Raw genomic sequence first — 21,292 nt, 5'->3', positions numbered from 1 at the left:
GTGATCATCCCGCCTCAGCCCCCAGAGTGTTGGAAAGCCACCTATTTAAAAAGAACGATTCTATGATTTTTAGTAATTCTGTAGGCTTGGGCAGTCATGACCATGGTCCAGTTTTAGAACATACCCATCATCCCAGAATGCTTCCCGACATCCCTGTTTATTGCGAATCCTTCCCACAGCCCACCCCAGGCGGCCACCAATCCACTTCCTGGCCCTATTGCTGATGGGTGTGGGGTGGGGATGTGGGATGCTCACAGCAGGCCTCTGGTACATCTGGCAGGGTCTGCAAGGGCCAAATTCCATGGCTGGGAGACATGTTAGGGGCTGGGTATTCTTTCATTCTTTACCAACCAAATATGGCTGGGTGCCAGGCTCTGGGCTGAAGGCAGGGAATGTAGGGAAGGAAACCTAGCTATTTCCATGATGCAGCGCAACACACTGGGCCAGCTCTGGCCGTGGGGATGGGGCAGAGGGAGTAGTGTGTCCCTCCCTCCTCACTCTGGCCTCTTTCTCATTCTAGACGGACAGCACCCAGGATAAGAAGGCCCCCATGCAGCGGTCTCCCAACAGGAGTTGTGCAGAACTGCATAAGCACCTCACCTCCGTGCCGTCCTGCTCCCAGGCAAAAGCCTCCTCCCCCGACAGGGGACTGCAGCCAGCACTGCCCCCGAGTCCCCAGCTCCTTGCCAAGAAGGAGGAGGAGCCAGGGGAGGACTGCCTGAGTCCCCAGCCAGCTCCAGCCTCTCCCCGGGACTCCCTGCCACCGGGCAGGGCGAGCCCCAGTGCCCAGGTTCCCCAGGAGGACGTGCAGGCCATGGTGCAGCTCATTCGATACATGCACACCTACTGCCTCCCCCAGAGGAAGCTGCCCCCACAGGCCCCAGAGCCACCCCCCCAGCCATGCAGCAGCCCCTCCAGGGTCAGGCCCCGGCACCACTCCAAAGCCTCCTGGGCTGAGTTCTCCATCCTGCGGGAACTCTTGGCTCAAGATGTCCTCTGCGATGTCAGCAAACCCTACCGCCTGGCCACGCCTGTCTATGCCTCCCTCACTCCCCGGCCGAGGTCCAGGCCCCCCAAGGACAACCAGGCCTCCCCCGCTCACCCTTCCCCAGTGGAGGAGGTGAGGGTGGCGGCTTCCCCCAAGAACACTGGGCCCAGGCCAAGCCTGCGCCCGCTGCGCCTGGAGGTGAAGGGGGACGTTAGCCGCTCTACCCGGCTACAGCAGGAGGAGGAAGAGGAGGAGGAAGAAGAGGAGGAGGAAGAAGAAGAAAAAGAAGAGGAGGAGGAGGAGGAGGAAGAGGAGGAGGAGGAGTGGGGCAGGAAGAGGCCGGGCCGAGGCCTGCCGTGGGCCAGGCTGGGGAAGAAGCTGGAGAGCTCTGTGTGCCCAGTGCGCCGCTCCCGGAGACTGAACCCCGAGCTGGGCCCCTGGCTGACATTCACTGATGAGTTGCTGGTCTCCTCAGAGCCCCAAGGTGCTCTGCCTTCGCTATGCCTGGCTCCCAAGGCCTATGACATGGCAGGAGAGCTGGGCAGCCCCACAGACGAGGACAATGGCCAAGACCAGCAGCTCTTACGAGGACCCCAGATCTCTGCCCTGGAGAGCCCCTGTGAGAGTGGGTGTGGGGACACGGATGAGGACCCCAGCTGCCCGCGCCTCCCTTCCAGAGGTGGTAAGTGTCAGTGGTCTACGAGAGAGGGGCAGGGTGGGTGTGCCCTGGAGCCCCCATGCTCAAGTCCCCAACCCCATGTGGCAGGTCCCTTTCCCTCTCTGGATTTCTTCCCACTTTCCTGTCTGTACACTGGGCTTTTGGGGCAGACTTTCAGGAAGACACCTCTGAGTTTTTCATCACGCGTGGTCAAGGTACTGCTTAAAGAACAGAGAGCAAGATGCTGGCCTTCCTGGGGCCTGTTTCAGTGAGGGGGACAGGCAATCCAAAAGTAAACAGAAAGGAGGATGATCACAAATTGCGGTAGGTGCCCGAAGAAGACTGACCAGGGCTGATGTGGCAGAGATGTGTCCGTAAGTTCAGCTCCACAGTGGAGTTGAATTTTAAATGCTAATGACAGTGGTGATCGTCTTCTATTGGGTACATCCCATGCCAGGCACTGGTCTGAAATGTGACACAGATCTCCCCTTTGATTTCTCCAAGAAACCTGTGTGGTAGGCACGGTGATCATCTCCATTTGAAGACACAGAAAGTGAGGCCCAGAGCTGTGTAGTGATCCGCTCTGAGCAGGACTGTCCAGAACCCACAGGGGCAAGGGGGTCTGAGCTCTTTGCCACTGTGCTACTCAGTGGCCAGAAGGGGTTGACCTTGTGCCCATCTACTCTTTCTGTAGAGTCAAGGTGATGGGCCTGCCAAGACCCCGGGATGGAGGTGGACTTGAGCTATTCCTGTCCTTCCTTAACATGGCCACGGTGTTTGGGTCACCTGCCCAAAGGGCTTTTGTGCTTGCCGCCCCCCCCCCCCTGGAAATTTGAGGTCTCTGGAGGGGAAACGTCTGCTCATGATGCCATGTTAGGGAAGCTCATTTTTCTTTTTTTTTTGTCTTATTTTCAGACTCTCCCGGGTGCCTCATGCTGGCCTTGTCACAAAGGTAGATTTTTAGAAATTATTGGTATATTATTCTGTGAGCTTTTGTCTTGTTAGACTTGTGTGTTGGGGAGGGGTTCATCAGGCCATTTCATAAGCTGCCCTTCCCAGGACACTGCAAAGAGTGCTTTTCTCCCGAGGGAAAAGCTGATAATGCCGTGTGACTTGGGGCAAGTTCCATTCCCCCTCTGTACCTCAGTGGCCCCATCTGTCAAAATAAGGAGGCCAACCTTGTCCTCTCCTCACCCTCCAGCAAACCTTGCCTGAGTTTCCTAAAAGCAACTTGAACTCCTCCGACAGCCAGGGTAGGGTCCCCCAGCAAGTTCTCCCAGTGCCCCACACCCCTTCCATGGCAGCATAACCAGGATCCATCTTAGTATCTCCTCACCCCCCCTCCCCCAAATGCTCAGGGCAGTGGGAGCCTGCTACTGACCCCCTCTTTTCCTTTCTGTCTTCCCTGCCCCCATCAGTGACCCTCCTTTTGGCAAGAAGAGCTTTGAGCAGACCTTGACAGTGGAGCTTTGTGGCACGGCAGGTGAGCAGGGGGCGCAGCTGGGGGAGTGCCTTTGGGGGCGTGGCAAGACTCCTGGCCATGCATGTCCCACGTCCTCCTCCTTCCCTGGAGGAGCCCGCAGTCTTGTGAGGGACAGATTCACGCCCTGTCAAGCGCTGTTTGATGTGCGTTTATTTCATAAAAGCTTTGACAGCACAGGAGGGTCAGGGCTGGGCAGAGTGCAGGGCAAGGGGCATGAGTTGCCTCCAAGGATGAATGGACATTGGAAAGACAAAGGGGAAGGGTGTGCCTGGCAAGAGACTCAGCCAGGCAGAGGGGTGGAGGTGTGGAGGAGTGGAATTCCCAGGGCACACTGGAGATGCTGGTCACCTGGTCTTTCTAAGTGGTAGAGGGCAGGTCAGGAAAAGCAGCCACAAGGGGGCTAAAATGCAGAGGTGTCTGGTCTTTACCCTGTAGGCCTTCAGAAGCTCCAGAGAGGAGGAGCTGGGCAAGTTCCTCTGGTGCATTGGGGAGAACGGAAGCCAGGGTCAGGTGCAGGAGCAGCAAGAACACGATGGTAGTCAGATCCAGGTGGGCAGTTTTGCCCATGCAGCCTGCCCTGATGCATGCTGGAAGACACCTGGAACAGGCCCCTTTGGATGATGGGAGGTGGAACAGGAAAAGCTCTCTGATGACTTGGGGGCTTTTGCTACCATTACCAACCCACAGAAGGGACAGCACACTCGTTTTGTCACATGCCATCTCCACAGAATTGAAGCAGTAGTGCAGGATCAGTTAGTGAGGCCTACCCTCTGTCTGTTGGGGTGGCACATAGCCACTTCTTTGCCATCCTAAATTCCAAATTAAGGCTTGGGATTTGTTCCTTGGAGAAGGAAGCTGCCTTCACTGCATGTGTTTCTCCCCTTGCTGGGCAGGACTCACTCCACCCACCACACCCCCATACAAGCCCACCGAGGAGGACCCCTTCAAGCCGGACATCAAGCACAGCCTGGGCCAAGACACAGCCCCCAGCACCCCCGCCCCTGAGGCTCTCCAGCTCATGGCCACCACCGGGCCTGCCCACAAGCTGCCCAAGAAGCACCCAGAGCGCAGCGAGCTTCTGTCCCACCTGCGGCATGCCACGGCCCAGCCGGCCTCCCAGGCTGGCCAGAAGCGCCCCTTCTCCTGTTCCTTTGGAGACCATGATTACTGCCAGGTGCTCAGACCAGAGGGCACTATGCAGAGGAAGGTGCTGAGGTCCTGGGAGCCATCTGGGGTCCATCTTGAGGACTGGCCCCAGCAAGGTGCCTCCTCAAAGGCTGAAATGCAGGCCTCTAGGAAGGAGGAAGCCAGAAGCTGTGAGGCCAGCGCCCCACCCAAGGACAGCGCTCAGCTGAGAGACCACGAGATCCGCGCCAGCCTCACCAAGCACTTTGGGCTGCTGGAGACGGCTCTGGAGGATGAAGACTTGGCTTCGTGCAAGAGTCCTGAATATGACACGGTCTTTGAGGACAGCAGTAGCAGCAGTGGTGAGAGCAGCTTCCTCCTGGAGGAGGAAGATGAGGAGAGGGAGGAGGAGGACGATGAAGAAGAGGACTCAGGGGTCAGCCCCCCTCGCTCTGACCACTGCCCCTACCAGAGCCCACCCAGCAAGGCCAGTCGGCAGCTCTGTTCCAGAAGCCGCTCTAGCTCTGGCTCCTCATCCTGCCGCTCCTGGTCACCAGCCACCCGGAGGAACTTCAGGTAAGGCTGGGCGACCTCGGGAGGGGCAGTGGACAGCTGAGGGCTCCCTTCCCCAGGGTGCCAGAGGAGGAAGGAGATGTGGGAAAAGTCCTCTGATACTAGGGCTGCATCTCCTGGTGTGGCTGTGTGCTGGTCAGAGGCCCTGAAGATAGCCCCCTCTTGGGTGAGTTGTGGTGTGTTCCTGGAGGCAAGCAAAGCCTGGCATGTGGCACTCAGGTGTGTTCCAGGTCTCTTGGCCATTCATTCATTCTTGGACTCAATCTCCAGTATCACAAGGAAAAAAAATAATTAGTGTTCTGAAAAATACCTGGATTAAAGCAGTGATGAACTTTATTCCCATTTCTTGGTCCTCCTAAACTGTGCATTGCTTCCTGACTTCAGCATGAGCCGCCCCTCTAAAAGCCCAGTGGAGAGATTATGCGTCATGAGCTTGTTTGCTCACACCATCTTTGTGCACTGAACCAGACAAGAGAGGGAGCCAGTCCAAAAGTCAGCTGGGGAGCTAGGCAAAGAGCATGGAGGCTTGGCACATTTGGAGGAACTGGCTGCTCTCTGATTCATCCTGGGCAGGGGTATGGGCGATCAGTGCCCTTCCTGCCCCTGTGCCCAAGGTGTGCCTGAGTGGCCACTAGGTGGCCTTCCTGGTTCCAGAGCAGCAGAATCACCTGGATGGTTTAGGGCGCTGCTTTGGAAGCTCCACCAAGTACCTGAGTCTGCGGGGGGAGGAGAATTTGCATTTCTAGCCAGTTCCCAGGTAATGATGATATTGCCAAAGTGCCATCCTCTGAGATCAGAATTCAGGTCATATAGATGTACCTTTTCTTAGAAAAAGTCAGCTTTATAATTGCACATTTATACCCATGGCTCTTAATTGTTTGAATATCTCCTTAAAGTAAAGGCCTTTATCCCCATTAAATTGTGCATAAACATCAATTTTAGGGATTCGTGAACTCCTCACAAAACCAACATTGAGAAGCCCTAAATCATCTGTTACTCAAAATGAGTTCCCTAGCACTTTCTCTAATCAGCCCTTTTCCGTACTAAGGCGGGAGACATGGGTCCCGGTTGTCTTCCAGCAGACCTCTCTGAGGATGTCTTTCTGGGCCTGTCTTTCTGGCTGCATTCTTCTTTCCAGGGGCAGCTTTGGCCTTGAAACCCTCCATGGTCAAGGTTCAGTTCTAGCCTTGCTTTGCTGTGAAATAACTGATTTCCACACAAGACAGGATCCTTTGTGAAGGTTTGCTCAGAGTACTTCCAGAGCTCTCCTGACCTTGAAGCCATTCCCCATGACCAGAGCAGAAGCTCTCTGACCTCTTTCTGACTTGCTTGGCTCAGGTTTAGAGCTGGGCCTGCAATCCCAGGCCCAGAGCTGAGACCCTCTCTGGAACTCCCCTAGGTTCTCCTTTTCTCATCTCACTTTTGGGTCATGTGGAGGTTTGGCTTTGTCTGCTCACTAGAAGGAATAAATTGGTTATCTCAGTCCCTGCTCAGCTGCTGGGCAGGGCTGGGTACCTGACGAGCCTGGCAAACTACTTGGCCTTCTCCAGCCCCACTGTCTTCACCATTATCCAGTCTCAGGCAATAAGCAGCATGTCGAGGCTAGTTTAATAGCATAAATTGAACTCCACAACACCTTCCAGACACTCTTAGCCCTTTAGGTGGGGAATGTTGACCAATTCTGTTGCAAATGAGTGGTGACCAGTTATTCTATAGCACTTTTTTTTAATGGATACAATATCTTTGTTTATTTTGTTTTTATGTGGCGCTGAGGATCGAACCCAGTGCCTCACATGTACAAGGCAAGTGCCCCACCACTAAGCCACAACCCCAGCCCTATTCTATAGCACTTTAAAATTTGCAAATCACATACCTCTTACCCTATTTGAGCCTCAAAGATGCATGTGGAGGGCCTAGCTGTTTTTTATCCTCATTTTATAGATGAGGTAGCTAAGGCTTAGAGAGGTTAAATTTAAAAAAAAAAAACTGAGCAAGTGTTTATTGTAGTTCCTGGGTGGAGCATTTATGTGCATTTAAAAAAAATTTAATCCTCACCAATGACCAAGGAGGAGGTGGACTCAATTGATTATCTCTATTTTATAGGTAAAGAAGTAGAGCTGAGAGGGCTTAAGTGACTGGTCCAAGGCCACCCAGCAGCAGGCGATGGAGCCCGGCCCTAACACTGGCTATTTGAGCCAGTGTTCTTATCCTCTAAGTTCTGTTCTCAAGGACTCAGACTGGAGTAGGGAAGAGTGGGGAGGGCTGCAGTATGTGGATGATAAGCCCCAGAGCTCAGCCAGACACAGGGAGCTGGGAAGGGCAAGAGGGGAGCTGTTCCTGGCTAGGGCACCAATCAGTAGAGAGCATTGGTTCTGGAGCCAGAATATCTCTTCACTCAGACCTCTCCCTTTTCTAGCTTTAGGCAGATCCCATCCTGAACCTGAGGCTCTGGTGTTTCATCTGGAAAACATGCTTCATAGGATTTTTAGCCCTTTCCACCCCTAATGGCAGAGAAAGGCAAGGCACAGAAGGGTGGGGTCATAATTAGTGCCCCAGCGGTCCAGGTGTCTAGGCCTAGAGGCCAGTGCAAGACCCTGGGCTCTCATCGCCCAGGGGAAGCGGGACTTCTGATGGACCCTAGAGAAGTCCTTGCCCCGCCCCCAGAAGCTCTGCCTCCCAGCAGTCCCGCCCCCAGGAGTCCTGTGCCCCGCCCGCCCGTCCAGCTCCTTCCGGAGAGTGAGTGCCTCTGCTTTGCTTTTCACTGACAGATGTGAGAGCAGAGGGCCGTGTTCAGACGGAACCCCAAGCATCCGGCACGCCAGGAAGCGGCGGGAAAAGGCCATTGTAAGTGATCTGGGCCCCCCCCCCCCCCAGCCCCGAGCCCCCAGGAGCCCTGAGCAAATGGGGCTAGCAGGCTTGAGAGCGCTGAGCCGCTCAGCCTTCAACCCCTGCCTTTGGACTAAGGGACTGTGGCCCACAGAACACAGTTTTATCTTCTCATCTGAATATCACCAGGGTCACCTAAGGCTATTAAAAGTGGCAACCAGGCAGAGTTCAGCCAATAGGCTGGACATGAGGTACACAGTTGGTGGTGATTTAGAGCTTAGCTTCAGGGTTCTTGAGGAGGCCAAGAGGAGAGGTGGAGTAGTGGGAAGCAGAACCAGGCTGACTATGTCACAAGCCAGCCCTGCCACCACCCTCTGTGTGATCTTGGACAGGTCCTAATCTTCCTTGAGCCTCAGTTTTGTCATCTGCACATGAGGACGCTGGGCTTGGTGCTTCCTAAGGTTTCCCCCAACTTAATCAGAGCGAAAAGACCAAGAGAGCCTTCCCCCCTCTCTACCCACCTCCCTGATCTTCTCCCAGAGTTTGTCCCCAGGCTGTGGAAGATCCATCAGTAGCCTGCAGTGGGGAGCTGTAGCCAGCCAGCTGTGTGGTACCACTAGAGAGGAGGGAGGGAAAGTAGGACAGAAATGCAAAAGGACAGATGACTCCCACTGGATGCTGTGCTTCAGGGAGCAGGGTACACACCAGAGATGCATGCCCCAGAGGTGCATAGCTGTGTGCAAGCAGTGCTTACAACCACAGCTGAGCATGGCATCTTCTCTAGCCCATGATTGACAAGCCTCCCCTGCTTGACAAGCCTCTGTCTTGACAAGCCTAGTGCCAGCCTATGCTTTGGGCAGTATCAACATGTAAAACAGACAAGGGCCCCCTCATCACATGGTTGGGGCAGAAGGGAAAGACAATAGACTTGTAAACGAAGGAGAAAGCAATGGAATTAAGGATTGGGATAAGCACTGTGAAATTAACATCGTGTCTAAAATGTCTGAAATTTACATTTCTGTTTGGACTATTAAGAGGTACATTTGCATGAGTGGTTGGGGAGAAGGGGTCTCTGGGAGAAGGGGTCTCATGGAGCCAGGTCTGGGGGCGTGAAAAGGAGCAACAAGCAAAACTCAGGAGCAGAATGTTTGGGTGGGGGCAGGAAAGGGCTTTAAGCATGCCAGAAACTTCCAGAAGGCTGGGAGGAGGGGCTTTCTCTAGAGAGCTGCACGCAGACATGTCATGGTATGAGGCTTACAGTTCCTGTGACCATTGTCACGATTCTGCTGTGGAGCCCAGGCCTGCTTTTCTTTCTTGCCATCTGGACACTATGGGTGTCCAGGTGGGGTGGCTAGAGGAGTGCTGAGTATGGCCTATTCCTGGAGAAATACAGTGTGTCCAAACCACACTCTGCTCTTTTGCCTACAGGAGCACAGGTGTCCAGGCAGTGATTTCAACCAGATCAAATCACAGATCTTAAGGGGAAGAGGGAGATTGCAGCCTGGGCTTTCCCACCCCCTCTTTCTGCCAGGCTGTTCTGAGCACCTACTGGCATAGCACCAAGCTCTCCTAGAGGTGACCTCTCTGTCACAATATCTGTTCTGCGGCTTCAACCACCTTACCCTGCAGGAAAAATCAAAGACAATGGTGGCTGTCATAGCCCTAAGGCCCCCTTCCTTCCAGCCCGCTGTGACCCCTGCAAAACCACCTGGCTCTTAACTCGTCCTTAGTGTCCTGTGGTTCCACCCAGCTTCTCTCTGTCACACTCCAAACATGAGCAAGAAAGCTCCTAATGTGCAATTCAGTTGAGGGTGATAAGCCCCCTCCCTCCCAGCCAGCCTCTGCTGGCCGCCTTCATATGTACAGTTGCTCCCTCTGGAGGCCACTTCCCTCCATACGCCACAGCCCCTGCTCCATACAAGGGCAGGTCCTCTGGTGTTGTCCTCTTTCTGATTCTAGCTGGTGTTGCTGCTCGGCCAGGCATAGACAGGGATGAGGAGACTATGGGAGCAATGACCATGACCGAGTCCCTCTCTGTCCTCCTTCTCGAGCAGGGTGAAGGCCGCGTGGTATACGTTCGAAATCTCTCCAGTGACATGAGCTCCCGAGAGCTGAAGAAGCGCTTCGAGGTGTTTGGCGAGATTGTAGAGTGTCAGGTGCTGACAAGAAGTAAGAGGTGAGTCAAGACAGGCAGGTCAGACTCAGGTCCCCATCCAGGGCTGGGTGCATAGGAGGCACCTGAGAAGGTCTGTGTGTAACAAATGCAACAACATCCAACCTTAGCCTGCAGCATTGGTCATGAAGCCAGTAATGGCTGAGGGTTTACTACGTGCCAGGCAGTCCCCATGTGTTCCTTTGTCTAAACTTTGAACACCCATGACAGGCATGCTTATTCTTTCTGTTACTCTCCTTCTGGGGGCACTCAGACAAGTTAACTGAGCAGCACCTTCCTGGAAAAAACAAAACTGAAACCCATGTGTCCACTCCAGGGCCTTTGCCCTGGAGATAGTGCAGGACAACAGCCGTTGGCAGCTGGAAGACACACTTGCACAGGGGCCTTGCCCCGCCTGGTCCTGATGCCACTCACACCACTTCCTTCCTCTGCAGTAGAAATACTGGGCCTCCTTTCTGCAGGCAGCTCTGGTTTTTCCTCATTCACTTGGGAAACTGTGTTTCGTCTGTCAGGGAAACTGCAAAAAGAACAGGCTGCCTATGAATGTACAATTGAGATGTCAAAACTATCAGTTTTGAAATTTTTCTAAATTATCTCCCATTACACCTGCAAACTAAGTTATTAGCATTTTTAAATTGTGACTTAAAAATAATAATGAGTGCCTGGCTTGGTGGCAAGTGCCTGTCATGCCAGCAGTTTGGGAGGTTGAGGCAGGAGAATTGCAAATTGGAGACCAGTCTCAGCAACTTAATGAGACCCTGTCTCAATTCTCACCTGTATTGAATCCCTGGTACCAACAAAATAAATAAAAATAATGAAGAACATCAATAATAAAACCGTTTCTTACTGACAGGATAGCACACACCTGTAATCCTAGTAACTCTGGAAGGGAGATTTCAAGTTCCAGGTTAACTTTAGTAACTTAGCAAGGTCCTGCCTCAAAATAAAGAAATAAAGAGGGCTGGGATATTTCTCCGTGGGAAGGCACCCCTGGGTTCAATCCCCAGTATCAAAGGAAATAGTTTCTCGGTCACACGTTTCATGTCCATTAGATGGCTTGAAAAAACAGCAAATAAGTGCTAGTGAGGATGTGGAGAAGTCGGGCCCCTTAGTTACTGTGGGTGGGAATGGCACAGTAGTAGGATGGTACAGGTCAGGGGCAGGGGCAGCAAGAGTGGGAGATGCAGGGAGTGCCTGGAGCACTGACCTTAACCTTGGGAGGACTGGGTTGAATCCCTGCTCTGTGGCTTGCCCTTGAGTAGCTCCTTGAATCCAGCAAGTGATTTCCTTATGATAAGGTGCAGATGACACACCTTACAGGGTCACCTAAAGAGCCAAACACGTGCCTCACACCTGACCTCACAAACATTCAACCAATGACCTCATCTTCTCATTATCATGTAGCAGAGATCAGCCCAGCAAACGTCATCTTCTCTGACTAGGGGGCTGGGTGATGTGGGCAGCAGATCCTTGTGGCTTTGTGTTTTTCTTGTAATGCGTGCTCTGACAATGTCCACCAGGCCAGCCTGGAAACACGGTCCCCTTGTCTTTTCCCCCCAGAGGCGAGAAGTACGGCTTCATCACCTACCGGTGTTCTGAGCATGCAGCCCTCTCCCTGAGGAATGGCGCTGCCCTGAGCAAGCGCAATGAGCCCTCCTTCCAGCTGAGCTCTGGGGGGCTCCGGCACTTCTGCTGGCCCAGATACACTGACTATGGTAAGTACCCTGCCACATCTGGTAAGACCCAGAGCATCAGGGGCAACGACTTCCTCTAATGATACCCTGACCTAATGCCCCTTCTAGACGTGGCTCCGTGCCCAAGCCCTGTGTGCTGACTGGGTATAATTGCAGCTCTTGATCTATTACCAGGTTGTTTTTCTTCTGGTTTCTGGCCCACTGGGTCCTGTTCTGTGACTTGCACTAAGGACTGTCGAATCTCCCTTGGCCTCTGGGAACCCTGGCTCTGCTGGCCCTCTTAACTCACAGGGCCACTGCTGCCTTGGTCCAGGAAGGGGCTTTCCATGGTGACCCCTGACAAGGCAGTAGCTGTGCCCCTTAGTGGACCTTGGTATAATAATACCATCATCATGCACTTGCCTTCTGGGTACATATTGGTGAAGACGGACACAGAAGTGCAGTGTAGGAAAGAATTCTTTGTAGGGGAGAGCATGAAGTGGGCTTCAGAGTACAGGGTGAGTGTCAGGAGGCTTGTAAGATTGGGTTCCCTTGTCTGCACAAGGTCAAGATCCAAGCTTTGCTGGCCCTCCCTCATGTGTGACTCAATAACAGGAAACTAAAGGGCAAGAAGCTGTGAGGAAGGAGGACTCTAGGATGTCATAGCTGGAAAGGAGCTCTGGAATGTCCTAGTTCAGGGGCCCCTTGTTCTACAACAGGGCCGTGGAGGCTCTGAGATGCTGATGGTGTGGCAGAGACACCATAGCAGGATGGCATCAATGATCACTACCCAGGGTTCATCCCTGCTCTCTGATGCCTGGGGCCAAATCCGCTCCACAGAGCCATGGACAAGCATGGATTTGCTGGGCATCCCACATTTCCACGGTGCTCACGCCTTCCCCTCTCCCTGACCCCCAGATTGCAATCCAGAAGAGGCCCTTCCCGCCTCCGGGAAAAACAAGTACGAAGCCATGGATTTCGACAGCTTACTGAAAGAGGCCCAGCAGAGCCTGCATTGATCACAGCCTTAACCTTCGAGGAATACCTCAATACCTCAGACAAGGCCCTTCTAATATGTTTACGTTTTCAAAGAAACAAGTATACGAGAAGGAGAGCAAGCGAGCGAGCGTGAGAGACTTGAAACTGCTGTCCTTTTAAAAAAAAAAAACAAAAAACAGATCAATGTTTACATTGCACAAAGCTGCTTCTGTCTGTGAGTTTCCATGGTGTTGATGTTCCACTGCCACATTAGAGTCCCCGCTTCTGACGGGTTGTCCTGGGTGCGCCTCGAAGTGCCGGGTCAGTCACCCTCTGCCCTTCCTGCCCGACTGACTTCCTCTTGTAGACCTGCAGCTGTGTTCACCATAACATCTCTTGTCTGTAGTGTGTGATGATGAAATTGTCACTTGTGAATAGAATCAGGATTATAAACTCATTTTTAATTGAAGAAAAAAAAAGTATATCCTTAAAATAATGTATTTATGGCTCAGATGTACTGTGCCTGGGATTATTGTATTGCTTCCTTGATTTTTAACTATGCACTGTCATGAGGTGTTTGCCATTGAGCTGCTCTGCTCCCCTGGCCAGATTGCCCTGGGTGCTGGGTAACTGATAGGCTGATCCCCAGGAATCATGGGGACCGTGGCCTGCAGCCATGACTAGGAGCCATGGAGAAAGGTTCTCCATCTTTTCTACCAAGCCTTGCCCTGTTTTGAGCAATTTGGGTCAAATTACAATGACAGCCCTTGTCTAGTGTCCAGCTCACACTTGAAGAGTGCCTGCCTGTGAGTGCTCACACCCTCGTGCCTTGAGAGGAAGGCAGGGTGAGCACGTTGTACCTGTTTCCAGGAGAGGCAGGCAGTGTGCTGTGAGGCACAATGACTTGCCAGAGGTCCTATAGCCAGAGAGAAGGCAGAGCAGTGACCCACACCAGCCTTCTGATTCTCGGTCCCAGGCTGCTGTGGTAGCTGGGTAAAGACACAAAGCTCAGGCATTGGTAGAGGTGAGTTCAGCTCAATGGGGCAACAGTCCAGAGAGGCTTAAGGACTCCTTTGGGGCCAGCTCAACATTACCAGCCCTGGGTGAACTCCAGCTCCAGCACGTGCTTGGGCATGCCATTGGCTCTGATCCTGAGCAGGCCTGGGGCTTACCTCAGCCTATGGACATACCATCAGGGCTTTGAGACATACCTGGTGGTGGGATAAACAGATAGGCTAGGAGCAGTTATCCTTTGGGGGCCAGATGCCAGCCCATCCTCCTGCCTTTGCCTTTCTTCATCTGTAACATTGTTTGGTGGGGTAGGGCATGGGAGCAGGAGGAGGCCCCAAGGACTGGGGATCAACAAGCATTCCCCAAGCTTGCTTCAAACTTTGTGTTCTTGAGCGACGTCAAAGCCACGTCCAGCTTAATGTTCTAAGGGTGCCTTGGAGCCATTCAGGAGGGAGACTGTGACCAGGCAGAATATGAGCTCACTGATTCTGCTTCATACAGTGACTCCTCCTGATCTCTTTCATGCATCAGGATTTATTGGGACATTTTTGCATCTGGAAGGGAAAGAAAAAGGTCCTGCCACTTTAAAAAAGTTTGAAAGTGATTCATAAAATCTAAACTAGCCAAATTAATCTGTTGCTAATGCCAGGCCTAGTCTTTGGAGATTGGTAGTTGATTTAAAAAAAAAAAAAAATACCTCAGTAGGTAAACTGAGCCTACTCTCTTGTTCTGGGTTGTGAACTTACTCCCTGCCCCCAGATAAGGCTGGAGGAGATGGCTTTTGCAGACATAGGGAATTTGAACTCACGTGCATCAAGTCATTTGGCCTCTTTGAACCCCAGTTTCCTTCTCTATAAAATACATTGAGAGGGAGAATTAGGCAGTTCTAACAGTCTTAACTTCTGTTAAGGCAATGTCTAGCTCAAGATGGCAAATACCCAGCACATGTACAACTATTCCCACATCCTTGGCCAATGCAGACATAACTAATTGATCATAGCACTCTGATTCTTTGAACCTTAGATGTGCTATTAGTCCACAACACAGTGCTCTGGGCAGTCATTACAAATTGATCAGAGTTTAATCTATTCGATATCCTGGTCTAATCTTTGGAGATTTTCATCAATCATACAGAGCCATATGTTGACTAGGGTTCATGCTTGCCCATACCTGTCTGTCATGCCCTCAATCTATGAAAGAAAACTTTCCTAAAGCCATTCCTCAGCAACAGGTTCTCAATTCTACTGTGACACACAGAGAAGGTAGGGAGTGCAAGCAGACAGGAACATATTTAGAGAAGGCGAGGCTTATAAGGATCAACCAAAAAAGGGACTTTCTACAGATCATTCTAAATTCCTTCATAGCCATTCACTGCATCACACATGGAAGGCACATAATCAATGGTTATGGAATGAAACAGAATTAAAATCCTGCTGCTGCTTCCACTAAGACCTAGTTGGCATGCATCAAGGAGGAAACTTGAGATTTCACCCTGTGGATGGGAAAGACACTAGATTCACATCTGGAGAACTGGCTGAGTCCCGACACCACCAAGAATTTCCTTGGTAACTTTGCTCAGCCTCTTTCCTCTCTAGGCCACAGAGTTCGGGAAAAGTAGTCCAGATGATCTCAAAGCCCCATGTCTGCTTTTTCCTCCATTGCACTAGGCCAGAGGTTTTACTTTGGGCCAGTGGTTCCTGAGCTTAAAGAAATGCAGTTTTTTGTTGTTGTTGTTGTTTTTTGTTTTTAGCAAAAGACGAGTCTCTCCCCTGCTTCAGGGTTAGCTGAAGCTGCCCCTTTACACCAGTTCAGTATAGGGCACTTGAAGTCACTTAGACAACATCCTTGAGCAGAACAGGGACCTGAGTGTGGCTGGCATTGGACCCTAAGGTGCCTAGGGTCAGGCTGGGGGCTGCTGATAGAGAGGATGCCTGCTAAGGGCGTCCAGTAGTCTCTGCTTGTCATCCCATAGAACAAAGGCAACAAGGCCTATCATTGATCAGCCTTGTAGACAACCTCTATCTGGAAGACCCATTCGGTGCTGTGTATTATTTACCAAGGAGACTCCAAGGTTTCTCCAGGATGAGGCAACCTTGGTCTTTTTCCCACCAAATTAAGGAGTAACCCAGAGGGAGCAGCTGCCATTGGCAACCATCTCATTGTAGCTCTGTCCTAGTGTTTGCTCTCAATGATGTTTACATGTAATTTGCCATAACAGCTTCCTGTAGACTGTGTCGACAGCCGCCCTGGCAGGGCAAGCTGTACTGTCCATCTCTGTGCCGTGCTGGTGTTTTCCAGAACTGTCTGATCCAACCACTAAGTGGAATTCTTCCATCTCCTTCCTCAGTCGGTACAAGGCTGAATCAGAATCCTCACTCTAGGGGGCTCTGGTTACTGAAGGAAAATGCATCAAAGAGGTAAAGGATATGAGTGGATGGCGTGCAGCTCAGGCCCCCACTCCCTCCCCCTCACGTCCTGCCCCACCCCAACCAGAAAACTGCTCTGAGCCAGATAGCACCTATCTGGTGTCTACTTCTGCCCAGAGATCTGGTAGCCCGCAGTATGGAGCCTCAGGAAAGCAGCAGGGTTCCGAGAGTGAAATGTGGGAAGGAAGAATGCTCTGAGCCTCAAGGACTGAGTCCCCAAGTCCTGATGTCTTTCATGGCCTAAAGCCTTGCTGGTCAGATTTTCAAGAGTGACTTTTCCTCGACATGCAGTATACCGATTGAGGCCCCTGTGCTGGAGGTGAGTGGAGGGGAAGGGCAGGCATTGAAGCCCATCCTTCTGCATGGACAGCTCCGGCCATGATCCATCGTAGGCCTTGAGTTCAGCTGAATTGTCAGCTGAGCCTGTATCTTGAGAGTTGGGTCATCCCAAACAGGAAGGAGAATCAACCTAGAGATGTGTCCATCTGACTTACTCATGTCAAAATTTCAGTATTTTTCTTAGCATTTGAGATTTAGCAACTGTCCTCAGTTTGCGGGAATCCCATATTCCAGTGTCAGATATGACCAAGGAAAGAAATCGGATGTAGAATAGCAAAGTAAAGTGAAACTGTTTCATTGGCCAAAGAAGGACTCTCTCACCTCTTCCCAATGGGGCAGTAGGAAACCAACCAGTATCTATGTGCAATATGTTAAAGCTGGTCCCAAAGTTCCTGAGGTGTTTGCACACAGAGATGGGCTCCAGGACTGTTTGCAGAGTCTGGAGGTACAGGGTAAATGGAGGGAGAGCCTGTGAGCTGGAAAAGTCAACATGCACAGGGGTGCCCTTGACCCAGAACAGACGTGGGGTAAAGGGGAGCCCTGGGTGCCAGCTGCAGGACACCCAGGAAGTAGGCAGAAGCTGACTTTGCATTCACCAATAAAAGCACTTTGAGAAAACTCCAACACTTCAGCCTGGCTCCATGTTTCTGCACTGGCAAATATAGGTCTCCTATGACCATGTGAGGTGCTGTCCTAGGCATTGGGACAGGGTGGCAGGTGTGAGGGAGGAAAGCAGAGGGGCCTTCCAAGATGGCAGCCCCAGCAGGGAGCCAGTAGGAGGAGCCGCCCTTTGCTAGCCTTTGTTGGAAGCCCTAGAAACAGGGAATGATGGGTTTAGGTCTTGATACCTAATTTTGTAGAAAGATTAAAAATAGCCCCGTTGATTAAAATGGGTTCATGGAGCAAATCATTTATCTATAAGCCATCTGAGAATAAGAAACCCCAAGGTGTGGCCCTAGGCCCCTGCTTCTTCATCCAGCAAATGAGACTGTTGAATGATATGTGCATTCCCATCCTGGAACATGAGGAGTTCATCACTCCCTGTGAAACCAATTCCATTCTCTGGCCGAGCCCAGTTCCGGTCCAGGGTAAGGGCTCTCTGCACGGTCGCCAGCCCGCAGCAGGCCCCACATGGTCCTGGCCGAGTTGCCTTATGTGAGGAGGCCAGCTCCCCAGGACAGATCTAAGCCATAGTTTCTAGTGGGGACAGTAAGGAACTTGTAGTTCTCCCCTGCGTGGTTAGGTGGTGATGTCAAATCTCACATTAACCCTGTCATTGTCCCCTTCGAATAGCTTTTAATCTGAATGTTTGTTGTGACCACTGGCTGTTTCTCTCTTCTCAGACAATTCTAGCAATACACTATTCCCCCCCACCCCCAACAGCTTAACTTAGGCACTTTTCACACATTTCTTTCAAATGATTGTAAAACATATGGGGCAACAGGAGGCACGGATCACACTGCATATGTTTAGGGCAGCTTTTGTTTTTTTGTTTCTAATGGTATAGCAGCAGTGACTGAGGCTTCAGGATTGAGGGGGACAGCTTTTTGCAAATTCTTTCATAAGAATGGCTTGTTACATCCAGGAGTACAGAAATCTAACTATCCAAATTGGGGGCCTGTAAAATATGGTTTTGTCAGTGGTCAGTGCCTATGCTGTGCCACAGTTCCTCAAAGAGGTGTTCATATAGCTAGAACCCCCTCCATGCTGTGATTTTTTTTTTATCAAAGGTTTCCCCAAGAGCCTCCTTTTTCGCTTTGCCAACCCTGTTCAGTGGGTACTTGTGAAGGGAATTGGTCAGCTTCCACCTCCGCACTTTGCCTTATCAATACGCGTTCGCCATCTAGTGGCCAAGACCGTATCTATCAGCACTACTCAGAGAGAAGACAAATAAATCCCTTGCGCTGGCTGTATTGCGGTTCCAGCTCCAACTGTGGGAATTAAATATAATGGCATGAGTGAACTGTTTGTGTGTTCAGAGCCCACTGTGACACCAGGGTCAGAAGATTCTAGAAGCAGCCACTTAGACTCATGCAATCTGAGAAATGCATTAGGTATCCTGTGAGTAGAGAAGATAAGAGTGAACCCTACATCCAGGTGCCCGGGAGGGGTTTACTGTAACTGCAATACTGGCAGCCCAGCTGCTGACCTTGTTAAGTGAACCTCTGCTAGTGGCCCACATTATACCTTCAGGTCAAGCAAAGAGGATTGGTGGGATTTGGGGGGCGCGCTGGCCATGACCTTTGATGTGGTCCACCAAATAGCCAAACAGGTTTTTTTGTTTGTTTTTGTATCTTGTATTTAAAACTCTTGTCCAATGTATTTATGTTAGGAATACAAAGTCATAAACTATTCCCAACTTTGTTTCTTGAGGGATGTTCTGATTCCGATTGAAACTAGTTGGAAATCCCAAGGGGAGTGTGGTCGGGTGCTGTGTGGCACAGGGCAATGGAACACTGGATTTCCAGATGGTTTGGGGGGAAGGTGACCATCCGGAAGTCCAGCTCAGTACAATCTGCTCCGGAAATTCACGCCCACCCCCTCACCTCCTTGTGCCATGTTGTTAACTTTGGCTTAGCGAGTCTGCTTCCTCCAGAGGCAGCTGCTAATGTTGAAACCAACACAAGCTCCCTCTCCCCACCCCCAGGCGTCTAGAGACGGTGTCTGTAGCTAGCCTTAATCGATGGGGCAAGGTGGTCCCTATGGTCCCTTCCAGCATTTCCAAATCTTGGACTCAAAATCCTTTTCTCTTGGTGTGACCATGCAGCCTAGAGAATTCTGAGCAATAGGGAGCCAGGGCTTTCCCTGGCTCTGTGACAGGGTCAAACCAGGGAGTGGCTAAACTTGTGAGGTTTTGTCATCCCCAGGGATACTACTGTAGGGGGCATTATTTATTAGGAAGCTCAACAAAGGTAACTACAGCCTGGGGTGTGTGAGTGTAAGGCTGTGTTTGTGAAGTGTGTGTGTATGTGTGTGTGTGTGTGTGTGCAAGCGCATGTGCACTTGCGTATGCACGTGGACACACATCTGTACCTGTGTGTGTGTGTGTGTGTGTGTAGTGTGTGAGTGGAAATTACATTGATGCATTTCTTGAGAAAGGTGCAAGAATTTCACCTACACAGAGGGACACATCTGCTTTGTTATTTATAATAGAAAGCTAAACTTTAATTTTTTAAAGGACACTGCTAATGATTGAGAATCGAGTTTTTAGTTTTGCTATTTTTTTTAATTGGTAGAGGATTTTTATATATTTTTTCCATTTTGTTGGGTTGTGTCCTTATTTATATAAATACTTTATCCGTAAGAGGCAAGGAAGAAACCTTCTTTGCTTTTAATTCCTGTGGTTGTCATCGTCCCTATTTTATTTCTGGTGTGATTTATCTGTCTTACCTTCTAAATGAGAAAATGTTTTCCTGTATTTGTACATTGTCAGATTCTATAGTTTCATAGATAATTTAACCAAATTGCTCTATGTATTATTATTCTGTGAGTATAAAGTTCTATTTTAACGTCTGTAAATACTTCAGAACTGGCTTCTTTTCTCAAGCTCCCACGGTGGAGTTATTGTTTACATCACAAAAACTGTAGAATCTCTATGCTCATGTACTGTAAATAGTGAAGTGATCTGCTTATAAATAAACTTAACAAATACACTATGGAGATTAAAAAGACAATACCACCCACAGCCCTGCCCAGGTGTGTCTTTCTTTATTGGTTCTGTGAGCTCATTGAGGACACTCTGGCCACTAAATGGGGACTCAATTCCAGTTCCAGTGTCACTTTCTCTTAGCTATTCTGCCTTTCTTTACTGTACTCTTCACGGTTCATAATAACCTCACAGGCAGTCTCATGTGGCACTTCCTGAACAAAGACCTCCTTGTTCTGTTTTTCACACACACTACATAAATGTACTCTAGGAGATATTTTGACAGTTTCAGGCAAAACCACTCACCACCCCATAATTACAAAAGTGTCTCATGGAGAGCAGATCTGAACCGTGTGCCATGTTTGGGTGAGCAAGGGTCATCTTCCAAGAGCATCCCATGCATGTACGTTATTTAAAAGAGTTTAACTTTCATTTTGCCCTAAAGTTGCTTTTTGGTAATTGAACTTGATTTTTAAATTCAGTCTGTATACAAGATGCCCATGAGCCCCCCAAAGGTCAAAATGTCAATGAAGATAATTACACACAAACAAGAACAGGTACAATGACCTGTTACATTTCGTGTCATGTGCAAACCATTTTCAAATTGTTGTTTATTTATTTGGTACTGGGGATTGAACCAGGGGAAGCTTAACTACTAAGCCACATCCCCAGCCCTTTTTATATTTTATTTTAGAGACAGGGCCTCACTGCTGGGATTACAGACATGTGCCACCATGTCCAGCTCAAATTGTTGTTTATTATGTATATAAGCATTTCTCCTTGTTCAGGTGATAATTTTCAGTCTACGAAAATTGTTTGGATTTCTCAAGTTGGAGGGGAGTGGATCATAATTTTTCCCATTAAAATGAACAGGGATGTTTCTACATAGAGAAGAGCTCTCCAGTGTGAATTGATTCATTAGGAAGGGCCTCTGTGTGACTGCTGCCCCATGTCTGTTGCCCCTTACCCCATTAGATGGGAAGTAAGCCCTGGGAGAACGGGACTCTGCTCTATTCACCCGCCCCACCAACCAGCCGTCTGAGTGGGCACCACCCATGGAGCAAGGAACAGAATGGCAACCAGTTTCTTAACCTCTCTGAGTTTGCTCTTCATGTGATAAATGGGGCTAGGGTTGTTGTGGGGACAAAGTTGAATATACACAGTACCTAGCACACTGTAAGCACTTGGTAAACATTAACCATGAGCCTCATCATTGCAGTTTCATTTGGTGCTAACCTTAGCCCTGTTTGAGAGGCAGGGCCCTTGCCTGATATTCAGTTGGTGGGTTGAGAAGGCTGAGAAATAGAACAGAAGGAACTTGTCCCAGGGACTCAGTAATGTAGTAGCAAAGCCAAGACTACCAGCAGCAATGCTTGTGTGTTTATGAGTGACA

General features: G+C 50.4%; 1 protein-coding gene across 2 annotated transcripts in view; it reads left to right on the top strand.

The window, feature by feature from the left end:
* Ppargc1b (PPARG coactivator 1 beta) overlaps positions 1–19,938 on the top strand; it is a 106,050-nt gene extending 86,112 nt beyond the window's left edge. The window contains exons 5-12 of one of the 2 annotated variants that reach the window (XM_046460114.2): positions 521–1,670; positions 2,562–2,598; positions 3,065–3,129; positions 4,023–4,830; positions 7,596–7,671; positions 9,708–9,829; positions 11,387–11,541; positions 12,418–19,938. In XM_046460114.2, coding sequence (XP_046316070.1) covers positions 521–1,670; positions 2,562–2,598; positions 3,065–3,129; positions 4,023–4,830; positions 7,596–7,671; positions 9,708–9,829; positions 11,387–11,541; positions 12,418–12,518 — 2,514 coding nt within the window. In that variant the 3' untranslated portion in view covers positions 12,519–19,938. Of the gene's footprint in view, positions 1–520; positions 1,671–2,561; positions 2,599–3,064; positions 3,130–4,022; positions 4,831–7,595; positions 7,672–9,704; positions 9,830–11,386; positions 11,542–12,417 lie in introns of both variants that reach the window. The other variant, XM_046460113.2, reaches the window with a different exon arrangement.
* The last annotated feature ends 1,354 nt before the right edge of the window (positions 19,939–21,292 follow it).

The sequence above is a fragment of the Marmota monax genome, unplaced genomic scaffold (assembly GCF_021218885.2).
Source record: "Marmota monax isolate L192 unplaced genomic scaffold, Marmota_monax_Labrador192_F-V1.1 WCK01_AAM20220418_F8-fsc00006, whole genome shotgun sequence".
Lineage (NCBI taxonomy): Eukaryota > Metazoa > Chordata > Mammalia > Rodentia > Sciuridae > Marmota > Marmota monax.
Note: the sequence above shows the minus strand (reverse complement) of the source record. Positions and strands in the feature narration are given on the sequence as shown.